General features: G+C 38.9%; 4 protein-coding genes, 1 long non-coding RNA gene and 1 other non-coding gene across 8 annotated transcripts; 3 read left to right on the top strand and 3 right to left on the bottom strand.

The window, feature by feature from the left end:
• Nucleotides 1-156: 156 nt before the first annotated feature.
• Nucleotides 157-2,257, top strand: chchd2 (coiled-coil-helix-coiled-coil-helix domain containing 2). Its single transcript, XM_086080615.1, has 4 exons — nucleotides 157-353; nucleotides 995-1,229; nucleotides 1,505-1,682; nucleotides 1,911-2,257. Exons 1-4 carry the CDS (start codon nucleotides 304-306, stop codon nucleotides 1,919-1,921), a joined length of 474 nt encoding a protein of 157 aa, XP_085936741.1. The 5' UTR covers nucleotides 157-303; the 3' UTR covers nucleotides 1,922-2,257.
• A 644-nt stretch (nucleotides 2,258-2,901) lies between these two features.
• LOC147170971 (phosphorylase b kinase gamma catalytic chain, skeletal muscle/heart isoform-like) lies at nucleotides 2,902-8,855 on the top strand. 3 transcript variants are annotated; one of them, XM_086081550.1, is made up of 10 exons: nucleotides 2,902-3,056; nucleotides 4,022-4,150; nucleotides 4,802-4,980; nucleotides 5,151-5,205; nucleotides 5,300-5,365; nucleotides 5,447-5,610; nucleotides 6,394-6,484; nucleotides 6,718-6,871; nucleotides 6,966-7,091; nucleotides 7,210-8,853. In XM_086081550.1, the coding sequence occupies exons 2-10, from the start codon at nucleotides 4,068-4,070 to the stop codon at nucleotides 7,471-7,473; spliced, it is 1,182 nt and encodes a 393-aa protein (XP_085937676.1). In that variant the 5' UTR covers nucleotides 2,902-3,056; nucleotides 4,022-4,067; the 3' UTR covers nucleotides 7,474-8,853. The 3 variants fall into 3 exon arrangements, with proteins under 3 accessions (XP_085937676.1, XP_085937677.1, XP_085937678.1); XM_086081551.1 differs by having other exon boundaries at nucleotides 2,905-3,056; nucleotides 4,035-4,150; nucleotides 7,210-8,854; XM_086081552.1 differs by lacking the exon at nucleotides 2,902-3,056 and adding an exon at nucleotides 3,351-3,399 and having other exon boundaries at nucleotides 4,035-4,150; nucleotides 7,210-8,855.
• Nucleotides 8,299-9,993, bottom strand: LOC147170969 (uncharacterized). Its single transcript, XR_015095655.1, has 3 exons — nucleotides 9,848-9,993; nucleotides 9,218-9,281; nucleotides 8,299-8,831 (listed from the first exon to the last, which is right to left on the bottom strand). It is a non-coding gene; the product is annotated as an uncharacterized LOC147170969 (long non-coding RNA).
• Nucleotides 8,975-9,104, bottom strand: LOC147170970 (small nucleolar RNA SNORA15). Its single transcript, XR_015095708.1, has one exon. It is a non-coding gene; the product is annotated as a small nucleolar RNA SNORA15 (small nucleolar RNA).
• A 65-nt stretch (nucleotides 9,994-10,058) lies between the features above and the next one.
• psph (phosphoserine phosphatase) lies at nucleotides 10,059-13,050 on the top strand. The gene is made up of 6 exons (XM_086080677.1): nucleotides 10,059-10,172; nucleotides 11,057-11,203; nucleotides 11,283-11,417; nucleotides 11,922-12,067; nucleotides 12,263-12,411; nucleotides 12,517-13,050. Exons 1-6 carry the CDS (start codon nucleotides 10,093-10,095, stop codon nucleotides 12,625-12,627), a joined length of 768 nt encoding a protein of 255 aa, XP_085936803.1. The 5' UTR covers nucleotides 10,059-10,092; the 3' UTR covers nucleotides 12,628-13,050.
• Nucleotides 13,051-14,350: 1,300 nt separating this feature from the next.
• LOC147170967 (protein NipSnap homolog 2-like) lies at nucleotides 14,351-20,999 on the bottom strand. Its single transcript, XM_086080676.1, has 10 exons — nucleotides 20,831-20,999; nucleotides 20,302-20,438; nucleotides 20,181-20,226; nucleotides 19,711-19,805; nucleotides 18,661-18,731; nucleotides 18,419-18,559; nucleotides 16,930-16,961; nucleotides 16,484-16,578; nucleotides 15,714-15,797; nucleotides 14,351-15,038 (listed from the first exon to the last, which is right to left on the bottom strand). Exons 1-10 carry the CDS (start codon nucleotides 20,920-20,922, stop codon nucleotides 14,974-14,976), a joined length of 858 nt encoding a protein of 285 aa, XP_085936802.1. The 5' UTR covers nucleotides 20,923-20,999; the 3' UTR covers nucleotides 14,351-14,973.
• Nucleotides 21,000-23,294: the final 2,295 nt, after the last annotated feature.

Here is a 23,294-nt window from a genome sequence, read left to right as displayed (position 1 = left end):
TCAAATATTATAATTTACAAATGTGTGTTTAACTTGCAGGATGAATACGTTACAAAACAACAACATATATTAGTTACAAAAACTTGGATCAGGTAATAATGAATACTAGCGACGAAAGTGACCGTGATGTCCAACATACCGGAAGTTACCCGGGAGATAAATGATGTAACACAGAAAGTTCCGGAACAGCTAAAGGTCGATACTCGCTAGATAAAAAGCGTTAGCTGAAGACGAGTGCCGAAATTACACGAGATCTTACACACGCAACACATTTGAAAGAATTAAGTTGTGTGTTTTGTCACAATGCCAAGGGGAAGCAGAAGCAGATCATCGAGGATGTCTCCTCCAGCGAGGTAACGTTTAAATGTTGCGGATAGGACTCGATAAGCAACGTGACGACAGTTGCGTCAGAAGCTAGCGTGTGTCCTTCCCGCACTGCTTGTGTTGGACTGAGCCAGCGAAAGACACGAAGTGGAGCAATTATGATTAGAAGTTTAAGATTGACTTGTTTTGTAAATGTTACTATTGTGTGTGGTTTAATACGCTTGGTCAAATTGGTACAACAGTTTCATCAAGGTCACATTGTTGACCAGACGTTAACCGAATCGTGACGTAGTTTAAATAATGGACCATAATGAAGCCTTCACATTTAATCTTTTTTTCTTTGTTTCTGGTAGTTCAAGAAAATTAAACACGATATGAGGATTGTAGGTTATACTGCATAAGATGCCTGGTTAAGATAGTTACTACTAATCCATTAATTAATCCATTGTGTAACCACACTACACTGTATTAGCCACAATATTCGTATGCAACTGCTGCTTAAAAAGTGAACACGTGTTTAAATGACCCAGTTGAGTTGTTAAGCATACATTGCTCTGGATCTGTTCTTAATTTTCTTCTTGATGTTAGTTTTTTTGTTTCAACAACTGCCTTGGTGATTAAAAACCTGTTATGGTGCCCTTGTTTGACCTTTTCTGTCATTCCTTCACAGCCGGGCGCCACCACCGCCGCCACCTTCTCGTGCACCTGTACCAATGCATGCACCACCGGCCGCTGTGGCGGCTCCAGCGGCAGCACCCAGACAGCCCGGTATGTTTGCCCAGATGGCGACAACCGCTGCCGGTGTAGCGGTGGGTTCTGCGGTCGGACATACTCTCGGCCATGCAATGACTGGCGGCTTCAGTGGGGGTAGCTCAGAGCCTGCGCGGCCTGATGTCACATACCAGGTTTGTAAACATCACTTTATCCAGTCATATATTGACTAAAAGTCAGTTTCTTGTTTAGGCGGTGTAGCCTTGCATTAGGTCTACTTTAAATGGGCAGCTGTGCATAGTTGTTTGGCAAATGTCACATATTACAAGGGAAACTTAAGCCTAAATTTTTGTATTTACTTTATGATAGCAAGTAATTCGCAAAGTTGTGACAATACCTGTACTGTACATCACATTAACGCTGATAATAAATGCTCTTGAATGGATGTCATTTTTCCGTGTCATTTTAGGAGCCTCAACAGGCCCAGCCATACCAGATGCAGCAGTCCCCTTACCAGCAGCAGAATACCCCGCAACAAACCTGTTCCTATGAGATCAAACAGTTCATTGACTGCGCTCAATCCCAGAGCGATCTTAAACTCTGCGAGGGCTTCAGCGAAGTGCTCAAACAGTGCAAGTTTGCGAATGGTCAGTATGGATTGCATATGGAAAAATCTGAAAGACGCGCCTAATGCAAATGTTTTTAGCCATGACCGTATGACTAAATATTGGTAGAAGTGGTCGGGTACACACCGTTTTGAATATTTTCATAAGCATCATGCTTTATGGTCTAAGTCAAAATCGGATTTAATTGTTGCTGTTCAAGTACGCAAATTTAAGTAGATTATCTGAAAACTGTTTTTGTTCATCCAACAGGTCTATCTTGAATCATATCCAGAAACCTTGAAGAGGAGGAGAGCATGCAGTAGACTCACCATTGCCGGACAACGTGATCAAATTAACAAGAGACCTGACAATTGTACTTTTATTTAGCAGTTTATCTTCCGGCAATGTCAATCCATTCAATTATTAGGAGACAGCTGAAATGCTTGTAGTCACATGTCAATAGATGCATATATATATATATTGCTGTTTTGAGTTTGTTTTGGTTGCATTTCATTACTGTCAGTGGTAGATATTCCTCTATTGTACAACAATACCACACCAGGTACTGCTTGAAATCAAAACATTAAAGCAATTGGATCATGAAGACAAAAACAAGATTCCAACATTTTGTCTGTCATAATTAGCATTTATTCTAGTTTTTTCATTCTTTGAGTGACCCTATCACCGCACCCAATTTTAACAGAAGAGTACCATACTGACAATTTAGCCTATATTGTGTATACAAAGAACACAACACCTACTGTGAAACATACGTTAAGAGGCTCTGTTCTACACTTGCAAGATACAATGACATTTTATGGCTCAAAGCTTCCTAGAGTGACATGATCATCAAGACACAAGAGTCGACAAGATTACTTATGATAGTTGGTTTTGACCTTGAATGAGTCCGGTGATGTAAATCTTAATTGAACATTCCGAAGTGGCTGAAACATGCTACACTCCTTGACTGACTCAGCGGGAAAGGCCATGCACTTTCAAAGCCATGGGTACAACTGTGTAGACGTGAGAAGGGTGACCCCAAGGGACCAAAAATTATCTGCACCTCAAATCCATAGGCAATTTTTTATTGCTCATCATCAACTGTCTTACATTACTTCAAATGCAAACTATAAGCGTTCCAATAACGGAGTCTTATTATGACTTCAATACAATATATATATATATATATACATAATGAGGTTATTTCGGGAGCTCTGCTTTCTAAGCGGATACCAGTCTAGCAGAAAGAGAGGTCGCTTTGAAAGCGACAGTTTATTTTTGGTGCCTGACATTGGAGCTCCTGTCATGGCAGCGACCCCGCAAAGCTGTGAGAGTTTCGCTGTCCGTCGTTGTTCGCCCTCTTCCTCTCAATTATGGATAACCTTTAATAGGAGGGACTGAGCGAGGCAGAAAGCGGTGAGTGGACCGTCCTTTACTCCAATTTGTCCAAGCGAGTATCGTTTAAAACAGGCGATAACGTTCGAAATGTTAGCTAGCACAAAGCCCGCCATTAACTATTGGTAGAGTAAAGAAAAGGGGAAGTTAGAAAAGGGTTATACGATTTCCTCACATTTTGTGTTTCGTCTGTAGGGTATTGTAAATATTAGTTAAAAGTTAAATAGTTTCGTAGGCAAAACATAACCACTGGTAAATTTACATAATTTAAGTTGTTTTTTTTCTTCTTCACTACTTCACACGTGACTATTCCACAGCAACTAGATCATCATGTCGTTTTGCATCAGGAGCGTGCCGGGAAGCGGTATGTCACGTGAGAATGGTATATATGCTAAGGCGTTAAAAAAAAAGAAGCAAATATGTACTGTAATTAGGACTTAAATTATTATTACTGCGAAACCAAAAATGCGATGGACTATACTACACGTTACTTACACATTACTTACGAAGTGAGAACGTTTAAACAAACTTTCTTTGATACTCATAATACAATGACCAAATGTTGCGCCTATACAGTACAACATTTTATTCAAAAAATTACCAATTTCAGAAAAAAATGTGGACCTCCAATTAGCCCCGCACCACCTGCTTTTCGTGGATAATTTATTGAATATTTTTCGTTAAATAACTTTTTTTTTAATAAAAAAAAATCCCAATGCTTTTGAATTGGCTCTGCTGCCTGTTCATAGACCAATATCTGTTTACTGGACGGGCCATTGCTTATTGTGTGTTATCATTATCATTGATTAGACCAAGTAAACAGTACACCATAGCCCACTAAAACTCAATATCATCTATACTGGAAATGTAATTTAGGGTCAGGTTCCAAACGTTTTAAAACGTTTAGCACAAGCCATCCTTTTACAGTATAAACTGTGCAATTATGTCATGACCTTTCACACTTAATTCTGACTCGTTTCAACTAGTTTCATTCTGTAGCGTGGACAAAGCTGTTGTGCTGATCACTCCATCATGACCAAAGAGGAGGAGATCCCCGACTGGGTGGGCGCTCAGGAGTTCTACGACAAGTATGAGCCCAAGGAGATACTGGGACGGTATGTTCATAAAGTAGATGGCGTGACATACTAAATGAAAGCAATTTAATTTGACATCCTTGTGATTCAGAATGTTTTTACGTTGTTTTAATCAACCTAAGTAAAATCTATTGAGGTGTCTGTCTCGATGGTGTTCCATACATCCCTTGAGGCATGTGAGCAGAGAATGAGAGCACTAATTGTCATTCCCCTCCATTTCTCGGACAGTGGCCCCCTTTACATAAGCAACTTTGTTGGTGAGGTATGCATGTGCACTGCACAGCAAATATCTAACACATTGTCATAAGGAAACTCATTCTTGGCTGGCTCGGTGATTGCCTTTGCTGTTGGTATTTTACAAAAGTGTGTAAACTGTACCTCTTGTGTATTGATTTAGATTAAGTAAGAATTAGTCAGTGGATACAAAATTGATGACATTTCATGAGAGCCAATCCAGTGTAGCAATGTTGCTAAGTGGTTAGCATCAACCTCAGTCGAAAGGTCCTGCTTTCAATTTTTGCCTGCAGGCTTCCTGTTTGAGGTTTTATTGTCCATGTATTAGTCATCCATTTTCTTTCATACCGTTTATATTTAATACAGAGGAGTGTTTCAGTAGATACAATTGGCTGTTAACGACACATTGATGGCACATCCAAGGTGTCTTGTCCTCAGGGGAGTGAGCAGCGTGGTGCGTCGCTGCGTGGACAAACGGACGTCTCAGGATTATGCCGTGAAAATCATCGATATCACCCCCTCGGACAAGATGACGCCTCAGGAGATTGAGGAGATCAGGGACTCTACGGTGAAGGAGATTGATATCCTCAAGAAAGTCTACGGACAGGAGAATATTAGTATGCCCATTTTCAATACACTTACGTCCAACCTCATTTTTTGGGTTGTTGTCCTACTGAGCCACCCTCAGTGGTCAATCATTGCAAATGTTTGCATTTGTTGTCCGATCATCAACAGCAATTGTATTGAACTGTTTGTTTGACCTTGTGATTGACCCTTTTCCCTGCAGTACAGCTAAAAGATTGCTATGAATCCAATGTATTCTTCTTCCTGGTTTTTGATCTGTAAGTAAGGACAAGAAGCAATTATGTTCTGATGTAAATTTTCTTCCAAGAATGTTAATCTATTTTTGTTTAACTTACTTTGTCTTCATCCCAGGATGAGAAAGGGTGAACTTTTTGACTACCTCACAGAGAAAGTAACTCTGAGTGAGAAGGAAACAAGGTCACTGAGAAAATTTTGACTTCTTCAAAAACCAGCCTAACCATAACACGCCTTTATGAGTTCTTGATCTATCGGTTGTAGGAACATCATGCGTGCTCTGCTGGATGTGGTTCACTTTCTCCACGAACAGAACATAGTCCATCGAGATCTCAAGCCTGAAAACATCCTTTTGGATGACGAGATGCACATCAAACTCACAGACTTTGGCTTCTCCGTGCAAATCGAGTCGGGACAGAAGCTTAAAGGTTAGAGCTCAACTCGTAAACATTATTCGACACGACCGTTTGTGATTTATTCTATCATTATACAGCGTCGACTGACACCAAAACATAAGGACAGCAGACTTTTTAATTGAGAATATTTACACTCTCAAATATAGAAATGTAACATCTTTTCAAAATGTCCCAGCAGCTGTTCAAAATCAGAGCGGCGTCTGGTAGCACATCATTAAGTTACAAAGGTTGAGATGCAACAAGATACTCGAGTCTGTCTGCCATAGAGCCAAGAGGTCAAATACTGATTTGCATCAACATGAAATGGTTAAGTTACGTTTTTGAACTTGCTAGAATCAATCAAAGGAAAGATCGTTGACAGAAGACAAGCAACGGGCCTGCTAAGTTTTGCTCGGCACATGAAGCAAACGTGTCCAATCAATTTGCTCTGATATCCCAGTTCTGCCTCCAGTCCAACATTTGCACATGGGCAATGTTTACATTGTAATAATAATCATTTGCACAGTATATTGAGATTGATATGTTGTGAATTGTAAAATGTCCTCCTAATACTTAGCTTGACAAAAGTTTCTCAGAATTTATGTCATTTTCAAGGGAACTTAAATTAAATTCTAGTTTGAGTAAATGCCCATTGCCCATCCACTAAGCATATGTTTATGCAACAGATATCAGATCGTCAATATTACTGCCACATTCACTGTTATGTACCCTAAACACTGATTTGACACAAGAGACACGGTAGACACCTTTTGCTTTAAGTTGAACTTGTTTTATACAAAAATGTTTTTCATGCAGAGGTTTGTGGGACTCCTGTGTATCTTGCTCCCGAGATCATCCGGTGCTCCACGGACTCTGGTCATGAAGGATATGGAACGGCTGTAGACATGTAAGTCCGATCACAAAAATCTGAGAAGTAAACAATACAGCAAAAACGATTTAATAAGTTTCGTTTACTGATATTTCTGATGGCTGGGCTTGTGGACTTACACGCCCTTGCCCTACTGCTCTTCAACCCTTCCAAGAAGTCTAATTCACAAGCACTCATGTAAATAATACCAAAGATCCTGCTATCCTAAATACATTCTGCCATGGTGCTTGCCCTCTGGCTTATATGTGCAGATGGAGTGCGGGTGTGATCATGTACACACTGCTGGCTGGCTCCCCCCCTTTCTGGCACAGGAAACAGATGCTGATGCTGCGTATGATTTTAGCGGGAGATTACAGCTTCTCGTCCCCGGAATGGGACGACCGCTCTGACACGGTCAAAGATTTGGTCAGCCACTTTATTCCCATTCTCTCATTGGTTGACCACATCTGTTCCATATAAATTGCCATATGGTAAAACATCACTCATTTTGTTTGATCAGATCTCGCGGATGCTTGTAGTGGACCCGAGGCAGCGTTACACAGCCGTCGATGTGCTCAACCATCCGTTTTTCTCCCAGTATGTGGTAAATGAAGTCCGGCAACTGAGCCCGTACAGAAAGTTCAAGGTGAAGTCTTAGAGCTGAAAAGTACATTAATGCTTAAAGAACAGAAGACCATCCTTTTTTTTTTTTATCAACAGTCTGTACTACTGATTGAATCATAAGATTAATTCATCTTTTCCAGGTCATCTGCCTCACCGTACTCGCCACCATGCGCATCTACTGCAGCTTCCGCAGAGTCAAACCCGTCACCAAGGAGGTGATCAAAAGTGACCCGTACGCGGTCAAGCCCATTCGCAAGCTCATTGACGCATGCGCCTTCAAGATCTACGGCCACTGGGTGAAGAAGGGCCAGACGCAGAATAGAGCCGCACTTTTCGAGAACACTCCCAAGGCCATCCTGCTGTCCATAGCTGCGGAGGCGGATGAGCCAGTCCATATCTCGTAATAAACAGCTAGCCCTTTAGGCTGTGGATTAGCTGTAAGTGAAAATGGTGGGCGCGCTGACAATAGCCCCTTTGTGAAAGAAATACTATTAGCTCACATGCATATACAGTTAACGAAAATCTCAATTCTTTATTTTCATCTCAGTATTTTTTTTTTACCACACAAACAGTATTTGTCAGTTAACTTACTGCAGTTTTAGACGAAATGCCTTTTGTACAGAAAACAGCACCATCTCCTGGATCTGGTTAGACACTGCACTGATGCCGTTTATTTTCCTATACAACATGCATGCTGTTTACAATATATATATATATTTAAACTTAATGGCAGTGGTAGCCAAGTCTATGTTAAAAGCGCTTAAGAAAATCACTACATATTTATGATAAACTGAGCCAGATGTCATCAACTTGTGTTGTGAATTTCACAACACATGCCATATCATTTTGCTACCCATTATGTGAAAACGTTTGAAATGTAGTAGCTTATAAAAGTGAACGCAATTAAACGTTTTAATAAACTGAACTTTCAGTTGTTTATCATCACCTCATGTTTCATTCAAACAGTGAAAACAAATGGTTTTAGTTGATTGCAAGTACACCAAAAAATGTCATTCAAGTCCAGAACCACATGTTCTGACACCGCTCTACAAGAATAAACCAGTAGACAAAAACATAGACGCTTGGTCATATGTTAATGCAACTGACAGGGTTGTAGTACCTTGTGGTGCCAGGTTGAAATAACAGTACACGCCCTAATGGCTTGGAACACAAGTTGCTTATAAATCTCAGTTTTAGAAGATGTTTATGGGAATGAAAACCACACAATATAGCAGTCAGTGTTAAACTTTATTGTTTTTGCTCTTTTTGTTACAAGCCTGAATAAGACAAGAGGCGGAATTCTGACCTTTTACCATTTTTCAACATAACCGCCACTGAAAAATGTACTGTGTGAAGCATCATTCTGTAACAATCAAACACTGCATCCAAGTCTCCTGTGATATTTCTTCTTACTCCCCTGTAACCTCTGTAGTTCATTGATGTACTATTCAACATTTACTTTTGAACCCTTCAGAAAGTAAATCACCCATAATTACTCCTTCAGCATCTTAAAACAGACACCACATGACTGCACACAATACAGTCTTTTCAATTTTTGTACAAGATCAATGGGGTGCCTTACGTCAGGAATGGAAAAGTACTGGCGTGTTGATACCTAGTAATTGAGCAGCACTTTGTCAGTCACATAAAGCGTTATTATTTGCAACACCCTGAGCATATGTCTTATATCCTCCTATTACAATGGCACCTCATACTTGGACAACTGAAACACCATCCAGTAAATCAGAACCACGCTGAAGACCTGTTGAAGGAAAACAAATAAAATCAGATCTTCCAAAGTTTGCCAATGCTGAGCATGTATGCACATGGTTTGCATTAAGGGTACTAATATTCACAATGCCACTGGTTACACAGAATATTTCGGCAACAAAGTCACAAGAGTATCTGTGCACTCATTTCTATACTGCTGGATGAAGCTGAGGAGAGTTCACCCATCATTAAAAGAAATGAGAAAATAATCTTGCATGGTGTCTGACTGTGTCCACCACAGAGCTGGAACAGAATTCAGCCATGCTGTCCTAAGTGTGTCTCCTTATTAACAATAATACTACATTTGAGTCTGAATCTTATTGTAGTCATTCATTAGGTGCTTTTGTAAAGCATCCAAATGGATCGTAAAAGGTGTACCTCATCTTGAAGCAGGGTTTGAATGGCATGGTCTTTGGCCGACACACCAGTATTTCCCCATATTCTGTAGAAAAGGGAGAAGGAAAACATGTTACAGCTAATAGTAAGAAGCAATTACTTACCTACTTAAAAAGCAAATGTTGATTAGTAAATGTCTTGCAATATTCACATTTGGTATGAAAATGTACAGTAATCAGTGACAGCAGATTAAGCCATTGGATGGCTTATTCATTGTAAAGTCTGTGTGAAAACCGCATTTTATTTTGCATGGTGTCTGGCTGAGTTTACCATTTCAAGGGTAAATCAGAATTCGGCCATGCAGTCAAACACGTGTCTTCCGAAAGGTTACCGGTTCAATACAAAAAAGTTCACAGGTTCAATGTACAGGATTTACATTGTTTCATTTATCAGCATTTTCTCAAGCCGATAATACGGTTGTTTATTTTTTTTATATATAGTAAAAAGCTTAACGTGAACGAGGGGCCCAGTTGAGACTCGAAGTACAAATGCTAACAGGCTAAAGCTAATTCCAGTGTATTTTTTGTAATTTGAGAACCTATAGTCGGTAGGTTAATGTTGTTGTTTTTCTTATATAAATATATAGCCCTCCAGCTCCAACGTATCACAAACCTCAAAAGGTATCCGTTTTTATTAACGAAAGTCTGTTTCCGTAGTTCTTTTTTGCTGCTTACTCCTCGTGTCGGATTTTGGATACTTTGAGCTGCGGTCTGTTCAGGGTCGTTGAGATCGTCGGACACCTGATTGGTCAAACGTCCTGACGTTCTCCCGCAAGAGAGTGGGCGGTCCTTCACCGGCTTCGCTCTGATTGGTGCAACTCGCGGCTCTCGCTCTTCTTCTGCATTTTTCACCAACTGATGCTTCTGTGTGGAGTAGTGCCGTCACTGCAGCTTTTCCTGAAGCTGCCGCTTGTACATTTTCACCGCTGCTATACTCCGTAAGTATTACAGAACGACCTGTTCTTTTGATCGTTTTCCCCTTTCATTTACGCCATTCTTGTCCCGCTAGTCACATCACATCAACTGTCTTTTAACAGCTGGTGTCAACTGTCTGCATATAGCAAAAAGAGAATGGATTGCGGTGAACATAACCGGTTTAACTTAAATCAAATGTCAGCACTTTTTCCAGATATGCACGGTGGTGTACTGTTTTCTCATCAGATTGCCCGCTACTTTGCATTATTCTATTTAGTTGTTTCTTGCGTTGCAGCACACTATAATGTGCGGTGAGTGAGGGGTGACGCAACAGTGGCAAATGATGTCCACCATGGCCCCTTCATATGTTTTGTTTAGGCGCTCAGCATTATATAACGTATTGCTGGCACCCACTCGCTAAAATCAGAGCCGTTGTGTTATGTTTTCGCCGCTTCGCTTGATCTTAGACATTAATTACCATGGCAAAAGTATAAATTAATCAGGTTAAAATAGAAGTATTAATCCATCTAAAAATAATTATTATATTATAAAGTTTGATAGAATACCCATTTTGATAACTTGGCACAATGAAAAAAAAACAAAACGGAAAATCTGAGGGAAATAAAAGTAAAAAGTCGTCAGAAAAATAAGTACTCAAGTACCGACTGTACTTGAGTATTGTACTGTACAGTAGAGATAACAGTAAAAGGCTGCTGCTGATGATAGTGTCTGCTAGATCTGTTAGCAGACTGACTTTCACATTGTTATACAGGGTATCTATTATGTACATGTCCTATTTGTTTTAACTAAAACTGATCAATAAGAGGAAAAGTCTTAAGGCAATGTGCACGTGTTGTTTTTTTTGTTTCGTCTTCTAATATTGACTGTACTGTATTTTTCTTCACAGCATTGCAATGTCCACAATGTCAGAGACAAAAGAACTTTTCCGAAGAGCAGAAGCTGTCTGTTTTGATGTGGACAGCACAGTTATCAAAGAAGAAGGCATCGATGAACTGGCCAAGTTCTGTGGCGTGGGCGACGCAGTCACCGAGATGTAAATACATGTTTGTGCTAAACTATATGTTTCCCCCTTATCACATCACACAAGACTTGACTTAATTTGTACATTTTAGGACTCGTAAAGCCATGGGTGGCTCCATGACTTTCAAATCAGCCCTGACAGAGCGCCTCGCCATCATCAAATGTTCCAGAGAACAGGTCAACAAACTGATCACAGACCACCCGCCACAGCTGACCCCAGGTATCAGGTATGAGATACAACCCCCGTGCGAGTTTTTCGTTCATCTCACCGACAATATTCTGAGCATGAAGAATTTCCTGGAAAAGTACTAAAAGTCCTAGAATGCTTTGGGGAAAACAATAGAATATGCAATGCCATTTTTTTCCTCCCAGACCGATACCAGTCATCAGTTCTTAAGTAGTCACCGATACTGATACCAAGTACCGATACCACTAGTACTTTTGATACATAAAATTTCCCCTAAAAAACAATGACAGTTAATTTTAAAGAAAGACAAATATCCCAGTGTAGCGTTTCACTTATTAAATTAATTTTAAATAATAAATTTATATTCATCTATAAAACATCAGACGTTCATGCCTGGACAAAAATGTGCCTTCCCCACACTAACAACAAAGTTGGAAGTGTGAGTCCAGCCTAAACCCTGATTGATTCGCTAATTGATGTGTATTATCTTCTTGGTGGATTATAGCAGTAGTGATCACTAATTTCCTTTGGTGTTCCTATCCAGGGACCTTGTGGACCGCCTACACCAGCGCAACATCAAAGTGTTTCTCATCTCAGGTGGCTTCCGCTGCATTGTGGAACACGTGGCCACTCAGCTAAACATTCCTCTGGAAAACGTGTACGCCAACCGACTCAAGTTCTACTTTAACGGTAAGAAAATTGTAATAAAACCTCATCTTATTCCCAGTAAGTCTGTTTCATGGGGTCATTTGGTTTTGTGTCATTGCATTGTGATGCACACTCACCGGCCATGACATCAGGCGCAATACAAGGGCAGTGTTAAAGATATCACACTGGTACCTAAATGTTCAAATTTAGCCGGAGATGAAATGTGGTTTCGTTTAGGCGAGTACGCCGGATTCGACGAGAGCCAAGCAACAGCAGAAAGCGGAGGCAAAGGAAAAGTCATTAGCATGCTAAAGGAAAAGTACGGCTTCAAGACAGTGGTGATGATTGGAGATGGAGCCACTGATCTCGAGGCCTGCCCTCCAGCTGTAAGTGTTGATGTTAATGTCGTGTGGGTTCCTTTAAATATTCAGGCTTCTACTTATATTCATTGTATTGATAATCAATGTGCTTGATTTGTTCTCCCCCTCCAGAGCGCCTTCATTGGATTTGGCGGCAATGTTGTGAGACCACAGATTAAAGAAATGAGTTTGTGGTATGTTACAAGTTTTGGAGAGCTGCTGAAAGAAATGGAAAAGATTTGAAGACCCTAAAGAGAATACATTTCCTCTTATTTCTTTTTTACTTTACTTACGTTATTTGCACCAAAAGAAGTGTATCTGATGGTTTTATCCATTGTGCATACTCCATTTATGTAAACAGATTTTAAATCAATGCCCATGTTTACTTTAGTCCAACCAATTCTACCTTCATCTGGTTTCTACCATCTTGATTTTCTATACTAGACCACACTAGAAAAATGTCCACAGCCTGTGTGGAGGTTAATTTTGTGTTTTAGACACTTTTTTTCCATTTAAGACTTAAGAGGATGAATGGATGGACTTACTCCTACACAATGGGAAGTGCAATGTGAAAAGAATTACGTATGGATGATTGTAATCAGTCAAGTGAAGGACAGGCTGCAGTGAATTATGTGTTATGAGTATTAAATACAAACAGGCTATGAATGATGTTGTTTGAATTTCTTTAATTCTGCGCCATTATTGCCCGGGAAAGACAAAATAAAGACATATATTTTTTCTGATAAAATCTGACAATATGGAGTGGCGTGCTTGCCCATGGTGTGGTTTATAAATACCCTACATCATATATATTTTAAAACAAGGCATGCTTAAAAGTTCACATAAGCCACATTTACAAACAAGACTCGGAACTTTATAACGGGATTGTGTAAAAACCCTCCACAAAGAAACAAAAAAACAGCAAAACAAGATGCAATTCAGTGAAAAATCTTAAGTTCCTGACAACGAATATGTAACAAACATTGATACTGTCAACTTAGGAACACAAAATTCAGATGTTATTCCAGCTAACAAACAGTTAACAATGAATGTTACACTGAATAAATAAAAGCCCCCTGCGTTGCACACTAGTGTGCTCCAGCAGTAATGATACGAACAAGAGTATAACATTTACATACCATACAGCTGCTTTGTTTTATAATATCAAGTCACTTTGGTAAGTTCTAATATTTTTCATCAATGATTAGCTTACATGTGGCAAGAGTAGATATTGGAAGTGTATGGAGCCACAACACTGACAATAAGATTTGGTAGTTAAAAAAAAAATGTCATTGTGGAAAAAACTGCAGCTATTGAAACAAGCATTGGCATTGTAAAAAGGTGCTGAAAAATAAAATGCAGACATTAAAAAACAAAATTTTCTTTAAGCATATTTTTTTGTATTACGTCTTTTTCAATGCTAATCTGCAGATTTTTTTAAACACTTTTTTTCCTTGAGTGTCACAGGTTTTCAGTTTCACTTCTTTTTTTTCTTCAGTTTCAACTTATTGGCAGTGTTTTAACGTGGGAGGCGGGGCTTTGAGCGCGAGGACGCCTTCCAGCTTCTCAGGAGAGGAGAGCGCGCCCTCTGTTGGCTAAAGGCAATACTCATGATACATGTGCACCAGGTACTCCTAAACCGCCTGTAAATCTGTGGGTGTTTTTCTACATATAACCTTGTGGCGTCAGTGTTAATGTTTCTGTAGTAAACCATCTAGCACATCAGCTAAATTAGCATGACATAATGCATAAAGTAATCTCAAACATGGTGGTTTTAACGCCACAGGTAACATATATAACCACATATAACCTTGTGGCAAGTAACATAATATATAACCACATATTAACCTTGTGGCTTTCAGGCGGTTTAGGAGTTCCTGGTGAACTTGTATCCATGAATATTGCCTTTAGCCAACAGAGGGTGTGCTCGTTCTCGCGCTCGAAGCCCTGACCCCCACGTTTAAACACTGCCAATAAGTTGAAACTGGGAGAAAAAAAAAGAAAAAGAGAAGTGAAACTAAAAACCTGTGACACTCGGGGAAAAAAAGTGTTAAAAAATCTGCAGTTTGGCATGGAAAAAGACGTAATACAAAAAAATAAATGCTTCAAGAAAAATAGTTTTTTTGGTCTGTACTTTATTTTTCAATACAACCTTTTCCAATGCCAATACTTGTTTCAATGTCAATGCAGCTTTTTCCACAATGACAATTTTTTTCCCAATACCAAATCTTATTGTCGAGGTTGTGGCTCCATAGAATTGTCAGTGGAGTTGCAAGGCCATGTGTCAAAACAATTCTTGACCTATCCTAAATCCTAATATTGAAAAGGATTTGACACAATTACTCTTGTTTTAAAATGTTTAGCCCCTGCAATCCCATGCTATGCCACTTATGGCTATCACAATATGTAAATGTACTCCATCAGCTGTCCTTATACCTTTCACCAAGTTGAACGATCCTGAAATGATAATGATGAAAGAAAAGGGTCATGTAGTTTGGCAGCACGGAAACCGTCGGAAGTGATGCTCTTGGGTTACTCATTCGTAAGGGTACGACTTGACGCTCAGCTTTGCGAGAGGCTCTGGCCTTTTCACTTAAGCGGCGACGCCTTGGTGGGGATCATAATCCGGGAATCCATATGCTGGATGAGAGGAACTGTGGGGGGTGGGGCGAGGATACAAGCAACACAAGTTATAGAAACAATTTGCTCCTCAAGTCTTCTAACATTGATTTCAGTTACAGTCCTTAAAATAATTTGAAGGAGGGCTGGGCAAACTGGCATTAAAATAAAATCCCTCCCTCCAAAAAAATAAAATTTCTAATTTTAATCTCATTTACATTCATTCAATGTTAGCCCCTTCTCAAATTTTCTTTATTTTTCCCAATACCAAACCATCTTTGATTTTTTTTCTTCTAGCCTTAATTGACTCTACTTTGACAGAAATTATATAAATACTTTTTTTCCCTTTACAGATAATGTGGAAAAATAAGTGCTTCCTCTTGGAAAAATGCCCCATTCCTCAAAATATGTACGCAAATTTAAACTGAGCCATACAACTGAATAGCTCGGCTTTTACCAGCTCCGTCATAGTCTTTTTCTAGTGTAGCGTTGCATAGGTGAGGCAAGGTGACCCCCGTAAAAAATCTGTGGCGGAAAAGCACATCCTGTACTTTGGTTCAAAAGTTCCCAACAAGTTGATGAATTACTGCTTTTGGAATGTATAAATAAAAAAACAACGCAGTGTTGCTGTTCTCAAATATCCTGACGAATACTTGAATGAATCAATCAAATTAATTGCCCAGACATTTTTTTAAATAGTGTTTACCCACCTGTATAGTAGACCACCTCGTGCCAGCCTTCCTCCTGCCATGCACCATTCCTTGTGTCCTCTCTAGATTGAAGGTCCTTGTAGGCTGCAAGAAACAAAACCTCTTACAACTCAAACCCATTCACTACTGTTGCCCTGAATAATTTCACAGAAGCCACCATCACATTATATTCCTACTAAACTCATGTATTAGAGGGTTAACAGTAGATCCGAGCCTTTTATGATGAGTATTTGAGGGAAATGGAAGTTCACAGAGTTGATGCGGGTCGCCCCAAAATATATATTTTAAAATGTGTGGCTTTCAACACAAAATGGCGTGGACAGGCAGTCGCAGGTGTTAAATTGTCTTGTCCGGCAAATTACTGGTTGACTTTAACTTAATATATATACAGTGTATTTTGTAGCTACGGATGGTGGCTAGCTGTACATAGTTAAGTATTACTGTAAAACTATGTATACATTTTCATACTTTTCGGTAAAGCTTGCAATAGTGGCGGCCAGCTGATTATCATTTCTAAACAGAAATGTACATTTTGGTGTTGCATCTGCAATGTTGCGAGTGCGACAATTACAATTTTGAATTGCAGCAAACCACTTGTTTACAGTAGTCCACTTATGAAAATTTGTTGCCGAACCCCGTACCATACACGGCACGACAATTCAGTCCGTTTCGACCGCATCACTCGGGTCTAAAAAAAAAAATCACATTTTTATTTTGACAGACTTTAATGCTCTACAGTATTTGCTATGAAGCTGTTTTCTCGACTTTACCCCAGAGGTGATGAACCATGTATAGGTTGCCGATCTGTGAGAAAAACCCTCCAACGGCTTCACTGTTTTGCTGGCGTATTCGAATAGCTCTAGCCCTGCCAAAGACAACAAAACAATAATCGTGTGTCAGTGTACAAAGAGGAAGCATAATCATGTTTGGTCCAAAATAGGGATCATGCTTAATTGATCACAGTTGTGGATTTGATATAGAAACTGAGCTGACAGTGAGACTGCTGACAATTTTGAAATGGTGGCACTCAATGGCGATCATCATCCTAATCTGAATCTATTACAGGGGACTCCATTGCACAGGGTGTTAAAATGTCCTGCTGGTTGCAGTGCTGTACCTTCATTTGTTTGATCATTAAAGCAAACAATTATGTATGAGATGTTTCGAAGAAGGGTGCGAAGGGTTCTGTGAGTGCAATTAATTCATGCAGTCTTACCAGTAATTACCCCACTCGATCATTGTTCCTGGCTGAAAGAGAGAAAACAATGGGATTAGTAATAGTAATTCAGGCCTTCCCTAACATGCTTCTTATTAGGGTTCATCAAGTAAATGATGCACCAGTGAGATGTCACTCAAAGGATTCATACTCAAAAGGCTTCTTCAATAGCGACTGAAAGTAATCTTAGCCATGATATACTGTAACACTTTACATTTATCAACACAGAATGCTCACAGTTGAAGCTGTGAACGAGTGGTGACACTGAACTCATGTGGTGGCTATTATTTATTAATTTTTTGGATCATGTGCAGGTAATTAAGATGTCACAAGTAATGTCAAAAGACATGGTCATTCTCTCAGATACTCAAGTCCAGTGACATAGAAATATACTTTTTTTTTTAAACAATTATTTTTCCACTTAATTGATAAATCAGATAGTTTTATTTCTATCCCCATATTGAAAAACAGGACATAATTTCAAACTGGCTGTGCACAAATGTTGCTGCATGAACATTCCAGTGTTTTCGAAGTAATAAATTATGATTTTGAAGAAAAAAACCCGTTTCCGTTCTTACAAGATACTACATTGATGAAAACCACATACTAATAAGCAAAAACATTTGATTTCAAAACTGACCTTTAATCTCATCATGCTTCTCTTTCTTTTCTTTTAATTCAAGGAGTCAAGTTCAGATAACTTTCCATTTACCAAAAGTCCAAGAAAGTCTTTATACACACTACAAGAATATTATGTAAAAAAATATGTAATCATGAAAAAATAAACTGAGACATCATAATTTACCTATGAAAACCTTACTTTTGTTTATTTATATGCTAACAATTATGAGTTTCCCTGGATGTCCACTGGGTGGCACACAGTACTTAGAAAAAAAAATCCATCCATCCATTTCCCTAACTGCTTATCCTCCTCTAATTTAATTATGCGATACATTTTCAATATTTCGAATATTGTCACTTGTAACACACACAGTTATCCTGAGAGCATACAATCATTAACCATTAGGTACTAGCACAATCTAAATGTAGCATATTTATGTATTTTTTAGGTAGCTGATTTAATGCGTAATAATCGCGAGACACAATGAATCAATAATAAAATTCGTTGCAATTTTTTTTTTAATTATCTATTAAATTTATTGATTTATTGTTGCAGCCCTAAAGGAGAATTGCAATATTAGCACCGAGTAGCATTTGCTAAGAGATTTATAAGCACTCGCCACTGACAAGCGGCCCATGTTTGAATGTTGAGCCAAGATGTTGATGCGTGTACTGTACTGCATTTGTGTTTCCGGAAGTTAGCACTGCCTGTGCCACATGCTCAGATCCACGAGCCTATTTACAAGTTAAATTTGGCTGCACGTGAAAATATGCTTTTACTGACTCTAAGAGATCGGCACAAGTGTGATTTAATTCTTCAAGTCTGTCAGAACTACTACCAAAACGACAGTCCTGCTTTAGTACTCACCCTGAGTTGGTAGGATCTGAGCTCATATATGTTGGGTCCCTCTCTAGGTACTGGCTCGTTCCAGAAACTGAACTCCAGTAGAAGCTGGTTTCTGCGAGACAGCAGCATCTTACCACGCTCCTTTCTGTATTGTGTGAACTCCTGCAGTTGGAATAAACACGGGTCAGTCACGGGCTCCATTCTTCTTAGCTATGACACTGATGGTATGAGCAACAGAATGGACGTGAAGAGGTTCAGCTGACCTTATTCTGACGTAGCTTGTTCATCACCTCTGTCAGAGCTGGGTAACCACCTCTGTAGCGCCACAGGTGAACTGAGCAAAAAACAAAAAACAAAACATAAGCCCATCATCATAAATATTTATAATCTTTACTTTGTCATGCACAAATTGTAATTTTTTGACCAGAGTGGGCAAAATGTCACAAAAAGTGGATATACAGATTTCTGATATCTAGTGTTGGAGTATTTAACCCTCCTGTTGTGTTGTGGGTCAAAATGACCCAATTTGAAATTAAAGATCTAATGTTACCTTTGTGCTATCAACCTTGGCACCAACAGGCAATAAAAAAATGTTGTGAGATATTTGCAAGAAATATTGAGCATATCCTGGGTCAAAATGACCCAACATTCACATCAACAGATTCGAAGAAATGGTTTTGGTATAATGTTAGTTGTTGTTTTTATTTTTGTTTTTTTTTGCTAAGAAACGTCTCATCGACAGACAAAATTGTTCACTTTGACATTTTCAATGTTACATTGTTAATCAGAATGTTTTTGTAGCATTAAAAATAGCCGGGGTCAAATTGACCCATTTTTAAATTAGTAGTTTTTCACAATGAAACTTTATTATCAGACAATAAAAAAATGGTTCATTTTGACATATTTGCATGGAAAACTGTTAATCATGAGCAATAATTCATTATCAGGGTGCTGTTGGAACATTAAACATTGCCCGGGTCAAACTGACCCATTTCAAAGTTAAAGAACTACAAATAGTAGTATTTCATGAGTAAAAATGGTTCATTTGAAATATTTGCAATGAAAGCGGTTAATAATGTTTATTGAGATGGGCTTTTCATTATTAAATATTGTCTTGGTCAAATCGACCTGTGAACATTATTGCTGTTCCTGAGAAACCAACCTAACAGGACGGTAAATTGTTCATTTGTAGTAAATAGAAAATGTATGGACTGATTATTTCTCACGGCACACCTACTACTATGCAACATTACCTATTGGGTCATTTTGTTATGATGCAATATATTTGGCAGTGATGACATAAGCAATCCTACCAGCCTGGTCTTGTTCTCCATACCAAGTATTCCAGGTGCCCACCAGCTCACAGGGGTAGTACTTATCAGCATGGATAGAGGGCAAGACATCCTCACTGTGACAAAAATGCAATTTCAAAAACATATCAAACCATATTACCTACATTCAACCAGCAATCTAACACAATTTTATCAAGAATATCCTTGCAACTATACCTAATATTAAAATTATGTGTCATTATTTACATGTCACGTTATGTCTATGATCACAGAACCTTAATAGAAGCCAACTGTAAGTACTTTGCCTGTAGACATCTAAAGTATGCGCAGATGACTTGCAGCATAGCAGCTCTTTAAACACCTCACAAGAATAGACTGCACTGATTTATTTTTACTGGCCTCACAACGCTGGACACACTTGAACCAGTGTTACACTTGTAAACTAATGCTGAGCAAAATGTTTTGGGATTTAAAAAAAAAAGAAGATTTACCAGAGTTTGTTGTATGCTTCAAGGCACTCCGGCTTGACATTATGGACTGAAAACAGAGATCAACTTCAACAATTATGACATATTCAGGATGTTTGATGCCAGAAACGTGAAATTTACTTACACTGAATTTTGTAGAGATTACTTTCCTCATTTTTGGTCAGTAGAGTTGAGTGTGCATCTTTCCTGGGATCAACTTTCCTGACAAAGAGCGATTTGAACCAGCTGTCTTCTCTGGTGATACTCGATGTGGAAAATCCTCTGCAAAATAAGAATGAGTTGTAACGCAGGTAAATGCTAGAGCTCGTTCTGATCACACCATAACATGCAAGGACAGCATGCATTGTCCAACCTGACATTTAACCAAGTACCAAATTGACCTTGAGCATCTGACAAACACCAGTTCACAACTTAAAAAGAGTGTTTCTTTTGAATAAACCAATACATAGAGTTAATCTAATCCCGTAAAAATATGACATTGCAGGGTAAGTGTTTTTCATGTAGTTTAGTTTAGATGAACCGCTACTCAACATAGTTTAGCACCTCGGCAGCTAGCTTGCACGCTCACACCGCGTCAACATCCAACGCTAACACACAAATACAAGGCTACACCACACAAGAAAATGTGTAATACATCTTGACGACTAGCTGACCTGCTCCAAACAAGAAGCTGCCCGACTGACTGGGCCCCGCTTTTAGCCCGAGCCAAACCGGTGCTCACTCTCTGAAGGACTCCCGTCGCCATCTTCCAAAAGAGCCAGCTGGAGCGTAGACGTTGTTCCCACTGTTGACCGTTAGGTGGCGATGGAGTTTGGATCAGCGCAGAGCCGAGAGAATTTGGCCAGCTCGGTTTCAAGCAGCGCCACGGGGTAAATCATATGCGGCCGCGTGACGTAACCGGTGACGTCACTATTTGGGCTCGTTTTTTAAAGCATCTACAACTTAGTAGTTCTACCTTCATTCACTCCATAGTTAAAGGTAGATTTACAAAATTTTATTAGTGTAAAACTTATAGTGAAGGATGGCGCTTTAAAAGGACATAAAAGATGACAAATATTGAAAATGCCAATCAGCTCTTGAGCACACTCTATGAATAAAATGTTGGTGTTGTGTTTTCCTTGTAACTGTTAAAACGTTTGACATCATCACAATCAAATAGTAGCTGTTTTCTAAAATGGTGTCCCTCAAAATACAAACATTTAGATGGGGGTAAAATATTGACGCTTAGCTCTGAACATTGGGAAGACCTAAGGTAAGTTCTTCCTTTTATTTTTCACATTTTTTCAATGTTTTCAGCCATAATGTTGTGTGTCACACACACATTAATACAACTGTTACTCATTTTATCAAGTTTATTATTAGGCTAAGTTAGTTTCTCACTTTTTAAAACATTAGTTACAGAAACTTTGTTCTTGACCAGTTTGCTAAGCAGCTCATGAAGCTAGAATCTACTGTAGGCGTGATTTAAAACAACAACAACAACAACAACAACAACAACAACAACAACAACAACAACAACAACAACAACAACAACAACAACAACAACAACAACAACAACAACAACAACAACAACAACAACAACAACTTAAATGGCAGACTGTGGCAGTCTTATGTTGCATTCAAGGAAGGTTTGAAGGCTGATTTATCCCAGTGACTCATTCCACCCTCAAAGCGTTCCAGGGAAATGTGAACAACAAAGATGGCTGATTCCGATCAATTGTTTGTTGTTTAGTAAACGCAGTCATACCAAATCACATTGTCACGTGAATGGTTTGAGGTCAAAACTGACACAATCCAAGTAGGATGTTAACGATGTCCCGCTTTCCTCAAGTGAGGAAGCAATACAATATGCCGTGAAAATGAAGCGTGGCATTGCGTTATTATAAAAAATGGCCAGATGTTCGGAATTGTCAGCCGGTGGGTGACAGAGCGACAACTTCATATATTCTAGAAGCGACGTATAATGCCAATGAGGACAAACAGTCAAATTGTGTTTATTCCAGTGTTTAACCTGAAGATGGCGCCAAATTTATCCTCAAATTCGAGCTTTCAACAAACATGCAGTAAAATGTAAGAAATAATGACATGTAGACAGTATTAGTAGACACCCATTTATACAGTTTATCAGCAAAAAGAAAAATAAACAAACAAAGTTGATTTTGTGTTGAGTTGCTCTTTAAGTTGTGTGTGAACATGACTGTGTATGTTCGTTTGTCTGCATGTGCCCTGCGATTGGCTGGTGACCAGTCTCTCACCCGAACTCATCTGGAATGAGATCCTGCTCACCAACACCCTTTATGAGGGCAAAAATGGATGCATGTATAAAACTTTAAAATGCCAGCTACAAAACTGTAAGTAATATACTTTTTTCCCCCTTGGGCCACATGTTTCACACTTGCACCATGTTAAATGAAAGTCAGCCAGGTTTTTCTTTACGTTCAGGCATCATACAATCTGCAATGAAAACATTGACATTCATCTGATTTATTGCGGCTCACCAGAACTCGTCTGACTGTGTTTAATTGTTCAGGTGGAAATGTCTCATTTATCACTGTAATGTGTTCAAGAAACCCGCTGACCTCATTCACCTCATGTACAGGACCTCTCATTTGTCATTTGAGAACATGGGTGTAATTGATAGAAATAATCATGGTTGTAATCTGTGTAGTTGATTAATGAAGCGCGATGATAAACTCAAAGCTGAAACACATTTTATAGTTGCTGTCTTGTTGAGGTTATCCATTACACGTTATTATTTGCTTTGATAATTTGAGATACACACTGCATGTTAAAACAGCAAACCTTAAGTTATAGTGCCCTGCCATATCATGATTTGACAAAAAAGTATGATAAAGTAAAATATAACAATTGGATTCCAATTGACTGCTTCTGTTTTTATCACACTGCTCCTTATGGTGAGCTTACTGGCACAAAGCTACTGTAATTACATTCTTTGATTGGTTTTGCAAAATGTATAACTCATGGTTTACTGTATACTGTACAATCATTTCAAAAACACCTATACCACAACAGTACATATGAGGGCGCCATAACTCAAGCTATAAGGTGTTATTCATAAAGTGAATGAAATAATATTTCTGTGATTGGCTGGCAACC

Source organism: Leptonotus elevatus, chromosome 7 (assembly GCF_054856555.1).
Source record: "Leptonotus elevatus isolate MCC_2025b chromosome 7, RoL_Lele_1.0, whole genome shotgun sequence".
Classification (NCBI taxonomy): domain Eukaryota; kingdom Metazoa; phylum Chordata; class Actinopteri; order Syngnathiformes; family Syngnathidae; genus Leptonotus; species Leptonotus elevatus.
Note: the sequence above shows the minus strand (reverse complement) of the source record. Positions and strands in the feature narration are given on the sequence as shown.

Coding starts and splice junctions, on each gene's coding strand:
- chchd2 (XM_086080615.1), top strand. CDS start 304: ATGCCAAGGGGAAGCAGAAGCAGATCATCGAGGATGTCTCCTCCAGCG. Junction 354..994: donor AGGATGTCTCCTCCAGCGAG/GTAACGTTTAAA, acceptor ATTCCTTCACAG/CCGGGCGCCACCACCGCCGC. Junction 1,230..1,504: donor GGCCTGATGTCACATACCAG/GTTTGTAAACAT, acceptor GTGTCATTTTAG/GAGCCTCAACAGGCCCAGCC.
- LOC147170971 (XM_086081552.1), top strand. CDS start 4,068: ATGACCAAAGAGGAGGAGATCCCCGACTGGGTGGGCGCTCAGGAGTTC. Junction 5,206..5,299: donor TTCTTCCTGGTTTTTGATCT/GTAAGTAAGGAC, acceptor TCTTCATCCCAG/GATGAGAAAGGGTGAACTTT. Junction 6,872..6,965: donor CTGACACGGTCAAAGATTTG/GTCAGCCACTTT, acceptor TTGTTTGATCAG/ATCTCGCGGATGCTTGTAGT.
- psph (XM_086080677.1), top strand. CDS start 10,093: ATGCTTCTGTGTGGAGTAGTGCCGTCACTGCAGCTTTTCCTGAAGCTG. Junction 11,418..11,921: donor CAGCTGACCCCAGGTATCAG/GTATGAGATACA, acceptor GTTCCTATCCAG/GGACCTTGTGGACCGCCTAC. Junction 12,412..12,516: donor TCGAGGCCTGCCCTCCAGCT/GTAAGTGTTGAT, acceptor CTCCCCCTCCAG/AGCGCCTTCATTGGATTTGG.
- LOC147170967 (XM_086080676.1), bottom strand. CDS start 20,922: ATGGCGACGGGAGTCCTTCAGAGAGTGAGCACCGGTTTGGCTCGGGCT. Junction 20,227..20,301: donor TAATCTCTACAAAATTCAGT/GTAAGTAAATTT, acceptor CTCTGTTTTCAG/TCCATAATGTCAAGCCGGAG. Junction 16,579..16,929: donor ATCGAGTGGGGTAATTACTG/GTAAGACTGCAT, acceptor TGTCTTTGGCAG/GGCTAGAGCTATTCGAATAC.